Source organism: Neltuma alba, unplaced genomic scaffold (assembly GCF_004799145.2).
Source record: "Neltuma alba isolate B1F8T4 unplaced genomic scaffold, ASM479914v2 tig00000358_pilon, whole genome shotgun sequence".
NCBI lineage: Eukaryota > Viridiplantae > Streptophyta > Magnoliopsida > Fabales > Fabaceae > Neltuma > Neltuma alba.
The window spans coordinates 95,385-101,261 of NW_021632020.1; the positions used below are offsets into that span (position 1 = coordinate 95,385).

The 5,877-nt window shown below is 36.3% G+C and overlaps 1 protein-coding gene across 1 annotated transcript; it reads right to left on the reverse strand.

The window, feature by feature from the left end:
• Window positions 1–586: 586 nt before the first annotated feature.
• LOC114725484 (uncharacterized) lies at window positions 587–1,580 on the reverse strand. The gene is made up of 3 exons (XM_028912037.1): window positions 1,461–1,580; window positions 1,251–1,365; window positions 587–1,149 (listed from the first exon to the last, which is right to left on the reverse strand). The coding sequence occupies exons 1-3, from the start codon at window positions 1,578–1,580 to the stop codon at window positions 587–589; spliced, it is 798 nt and encodes a 265-aa protein (XP_028767870.1).
• Window positions 1,581–5,877: the final 4,297 nt, after the last annotated feature.

Consider the following 5,877-nt stretch of genomic DNA (forward strand, 5'->3'; position numbering starts at 1 on the left):
AAGCTGGAAAACCATCTTCTCTCGGAGCCTTAAAGCTTCCCATCTGGACAAAAGCATTTTTAACCTCTTCACTAATTAAGTTCTTGCTCACACGGGCCATTTCTTCTTTGTCAACATTACCCCATGCATGGTTTGTCTCTAACTAGTGTCTGCTGCACCTTTCTTTTGCAAAAAGCTTCATAAAGAACTCTTGAAACAATCCTACTATTTCTCTTTCGTCTTCTATCCAAACATCATCACTATTCTTCAACATTCTAATTTTGTTTTTTCTTCTTCTTATCAATGTTTTGGTATGATAGTATTTTGTATTCCTATCACCTTGTTCAATCCATTTCCCTCTTGATTTTTGGAACCATAACACCTCTTCTTGTTTCAAGGTCTCTACTAGCTCCCTCTCTAAATCCCTTTCAAGTTGCAGCAGAAAAGGATTTATTCTCCTATCAATACTATTCTGCACCCCATAAAGCCTACTTAATAGCCTTCTCTTTCTCCCTTCAATCCTTCCAAAAACTTCCTTGTTCCATACCTTCAAGTTGTTTTGTAAACTAACAAGATTTCTATGAGCTTCATCATCCTTTTTCCACCATTAATTTAGTGAAGGTTGAAACTGCTCATTCAATTGCCAAGTTGCTTCGAATCGGAAAATCCTCTTACTATTAGAATACAAAACAAGATCAAGGTCCACATAGATTGGGTGACGATTAGAACATATCCTCGGTGCTACTCTTACTTCTGCATTCACAAACTTGCACTGCCACTGATAGTTAGTAAAGCATCTATCTAACCTCTTATAGACTCTGTCAAGTCCTTCCCACTTAGGCCCTTTCCATGTAAAGAAAGGTCCAGTAGCATCAATATCAATTAACTCACATTCCTGTATCCATTCTGTAAATCTTCTACACCTAGCCTCATTCACTCTACCTCCCCCTTTTTGCTCCAATGGAGATTTGATGTCACTAAAGTCTCCTACCACCATCCAAGGTTCATTTATTTCGTCAGCTAGCATCTTCAACTTCCCCCATAAATGTTGTCTTTTCTGCTCATTAGGACTGCCATAAACAGTTGTCAACACACATTCTTCCTCTCCCTCTCTAACTTTACAGTGGATAAATTGCTCATCCTTAACCACATTCTCAACTTGAACTCCGTCTGAATCCCATAACAACCATATTCGTCTAGAGAACCCTCTGCTTCTACCCTTCTCGAATTTTTGAAACCCCAGCTTCTTATTATCCTCTCTGCCACCACACCACTTACTCGTGGCTCAAGGATAGCCACAACATCAAGCCTATATGATGATTTTAAACCTTTTAGTGCAGCCACAAAACCCTTGCTTGCTGCATCCCTGCTGTTCCAGATTAAGAACTTTATGGCAATCAAATAACAACAGGAAATCACAGCCAAAATCAACAGATCAATTCTTTAGAATACTAGGAGGGTTTCCTCCTTCAACAATGTACTAGAGCACTCATCGGATCTTCTTCCTCTTCTTCACAAGCCATCTCTCCCGGATCAATATCCACCTTTCCTCCTCTTTTAGCAATTAGATCACTAGGATCTACATTTTCTTTATTGAGCATTTTGACTTCTTGCCCACCATATTCCTTGATAGAAATACCCCCATTGGTTTCATAGAATCCTTTCAATTTCTCAATAACACTCTTGTTTGATACCCCTTTAGTCCTTTGAACAGCACTTTTTAATTTGAGAATATCCTCCCTCCTAACCTCCTATTCAATCATTCTAATTTCCTGCTTTCCTTTCCTTCTCTCCAATTCCATTTATGCATTCTTTTTATTCTCATTTATTTGCACTTTCTTCTTGTTTCATTGGGCCCTTTTTTTAGAACGGGAGTTACTCTTTACATTTGTGATTTCTTTCATCACCCCTTGGTTGACCTCAACATCCACTGCCATATTAGTTTCCTTTGGTTCCTCAATCTCAAGCACACCAAATCTAGACCCTTTATGTTGCTCTTGAATTATAACATTTTCTTTTCTCTGTCTTCGTATCCTAGTAACAGTTTTCCATAAGTCCTATTCAACATAAGGACCCTCAACTGCACGCTCTCCTTCCAAATCCTTCTTATTTGTACACATATTCTCCTGCCTATAGAACTTCTCACAATATTCCTTCAAATGCCCATACCTACCACACTTTTTACATAGCAAATTCATACTCTCATATTTAACACATAAAATCTGCCCTTCTACTTCAAATTCAGGAACTAGAGCTTTAGTTAAATCCAATTCCACACACATTATTGCAAATTTACCTCTGGTTCTTTGAGCAGTATGTATATCCAATCTAATAGTTTTACCAATGGCATTACCCAAATTCAACAAGAATTTTTTTTATCAAATAAAGGAGCTAGTAGTTCTGGAATTCTTACCCAAGCCACCATTGAATCAATCTTTTCAATCATTGGATTAAAATCTGGTCTCCATTGTGCAATACTCAAATAAGCATCCATAATGACCCACGGACCTCCAATTAGAGCTTCCATGTAGTCATCCATAAGCTAAAAACTAACCAGGAAGAAATCGTTTTCCAAATCAAATATCACAATATCACCCTTCTTTGCCCAGATTTGCTTCAACTTTGTCACCATGAAACATAATTCGGCTGTCTTCCCATTAATTTCACGATCAAGGTCTTTTGAAAAGGACGAAATAGGTGTTCCTTTTCCTCTTTATTAATACGAAAATTCGGCCTCAGTGGGTTTGAAATATCCACTTCAATTCCCTCATTTGGATTTAGCACTTCATCAAAGTTCGTACTCCCATTGTAACCGTTTCCTCCTTCCTCCTCTTCACTATTTGCCCATTGCCACCGACAAACTCTTCTACTCACATTCTGCATCAATGACTCTCTATAGGATTTTGGAGAATCTTGAACTCTGTTCGGCACCATCCAGTCTTCTTCTCTGCTCGGTAAAGATTCAACACCAGTAAACTCCCTCCCATCCATCTTAACCTTCTTCTTCCTACGATTCGGATCCTCCTTGCCCTCCTCTATTTCTCCACCCAAACCTCACAGCTTCCTCGATTCGCAAGGCACGAAGTCAAGGATCACTCTTAAAAGGATGTAGGGCGATGTAGGGCCCTAGCAGAGTTGGTTCGCACGCTATTTTCTTGTTACTATTTTTCTTAATATAGACAAACTAGTTATTTAGCTTTTATATTAACGATCATAAGTAATAATTAATACGTGTATATACGTTTGAAAAAATATGAGTGTTTGGCAATCTGGAGAAAAGTAATTCTAGGCCTTAAACCATGGTTTGGGCTAGCTGATATCCAAACACCAGTTTTTTCCCCCCAAAACCTTAGTTTGGGTCAAAATCAAGGTTTGGCCTGCTAAAACCTTGGTTTGTAAAGAAGCCAGAATTTTTTGCTTTTGGAAGTAAAATATTAGTTGTTAGAGTAATAATTACTCTTATTAGAAGCTAGCAACAATGTATTAGACAAAAACACTCATGACAATTATCACAAGCTTTGCCTGTTCTCCCGTTCCCTCACAGTCGCTCCTTCTGAAAATCTTTTTTCTAAAAACATATTTAATTATTTTATAAATACATATACATATTAATTATTTATTATTTATATTATTTATTATGTTGGAAAAATATATATTATTAACAAATTTATTATTTCAAATAAACATATATTATAAAATATATCTTTTATGTAATTATTATATAAACTTATGTTCTTTTTAGCAATTTCTACATATAAAAAGTGCTTCTAACAACAACTGTTTAAATACTTTCATTTTATTAGAATCATTTTTTCACAAAATCTATTCTTTCAAAATCTATTCTCAAAAATAACTTTTTTCTCAAAAGCTATTCTCTAAGCTATGATTTTGTTTTATCTAAACACCCCCATTATAAAATATATTTTTATATCTTAAACCTTAGTTTTATACCCCAAATCATGGTTTTCAATGCAATAGTGATTTTGCTAAAAAATATGGTGTTTGGCTACTTTTTTCTGAACCATGATTTTCAATCAAAAACTGATTTTGCAAAAAATGGGGATGTTTGGATGGTGGGATCCAAAAACCAAGGTTTTTATCCTAAACCATAGTTTTACTTACTATCCAAACATCTCCTCAATAGTCCCATCATAAGTGACGTGGAGTCATTTGTGCCTAGTCAAATCCAATTTGTTTAACTAACAAGGGTTGTGTCTAGCAGAAGAGGATAGTCTCTGCAATATGGTAAACTAATATTCAAATTCTTACTAGAAGAGGTACTTACAGTTAGTGTCTGACTGTACCTTGAATGCAATTGTCTTTAATAAGAGGATACCTATGCATAGCAAAAAAAAATCTAACTTGTTTATACCCATTTGTCTGCCACATCATTAATGTCTAATAGATTTATTAACACTAAAAATAACAATTTTGTAAATAAACGATTAACGAATCTAACGAAATAAACTTGGGAAAATGACAGATAAAGAAGCTCCAAAATGTGAAATGCCAATTTGGGAAGCTAAGGAAATGTAATTACCCATAGGGAAGTCCTTCCCAAATTGGGATTTTGAAATTCAGTGAAATGACAAAAATGCCCTTTGTTCTTTTTTTTTTTAAAAAAACCCAGCCCCTCACCGGTGGCCGGCGACCGGCGACCACCGCCGGCGACTGGCCTCCGGCGGCCGCCGACCGCCTCCGGCCACCGGCGCCGGCCACCGGTGTGGTGGCTGCCGGTGAAGGATTTTTGTGACAAGATTTTTTTTTTTGGGAATAGGATAATATTGGTTCAAAGTGACGGGGGTGGGATTTGATCCCACAACCCCTTGGCCACTTGGACTAACAAAAGGATGGCCATTGGGCCATCAAAGATTTCTTAACCTTATAATGCAAACAAAAATATAAGTTAACTCTTTTACTGTGACTCCAGCTCGTGACAACAATTTATCTGAGGATGACAAGTCTTAATTGAGAAATAACAAGTCTAAATTTGATATTAACAAAGCAACTTTTCCTTATACATAACATAGCAGCATGTGCATTAATTAAAAATGATCATAATTTATTTAAAAATGACACGTCTTTACTATAAAATGACAAGTCTAAAATTGATATTAACAAGGCAACTTTTCCTTATACATAACAAGAAATAGCATCTACGTTAATTAAAAATTACCATAATTTATTTGAAAAAACACGTCTTTACTGGAAAATGACAAGTCTAAATTTGATATTAACAAAGCAACTTTTCGTTATACATAACAAGAAATACCGAATAAATTGTTGTTATTTTTCAACAAAGACGTGTCATTTTTAAATAAATTATGATCATTTTATTATGATCATTTTTAAAATGATCATAATTTATTTAAAAATGACACGTCTTTGTTGAAAAATAACAACAATTTATTCGGTATTTCTTGTTATGTATAAGGAAAAGTTGCTTTGTTAATATCAAATTTAGACTTGTTATTTCTCAATTAAGACTTGTCATCCTCAGATAAATTGTTGTCACGAGCTGGAGTCACAGTAAAAGAGCTAACTTATATTTTGTTTGCATTATAAGGTTAAGAAATCTTTGATGGCCCAATGGCCATCCTTTTGTTGGTCCAAGTGGCCAAGGGGTTGTGGGATCAAATCCCACCCCCGCCACTTTGAACCAATATTATCTTATTCCCAAAAAAAAAATCTTGTCACAAAAATCCTTCACCGGCAGCCACCACACCGGTGGCCGGCGCCGGTGGCCGGAGGCGGTCGGCGGCCGCCGGAGGCCAGTCGCCGGCCACCGGCCACCGGTGAGGGGCTGGGTTTTTTTTTTTAAAAAAAAAAAGAACAAAGGGCATTTTTGTCATTTCACTGAATTTCAAAATCCCAATTTGGGAAGGACTTCCCTATGGG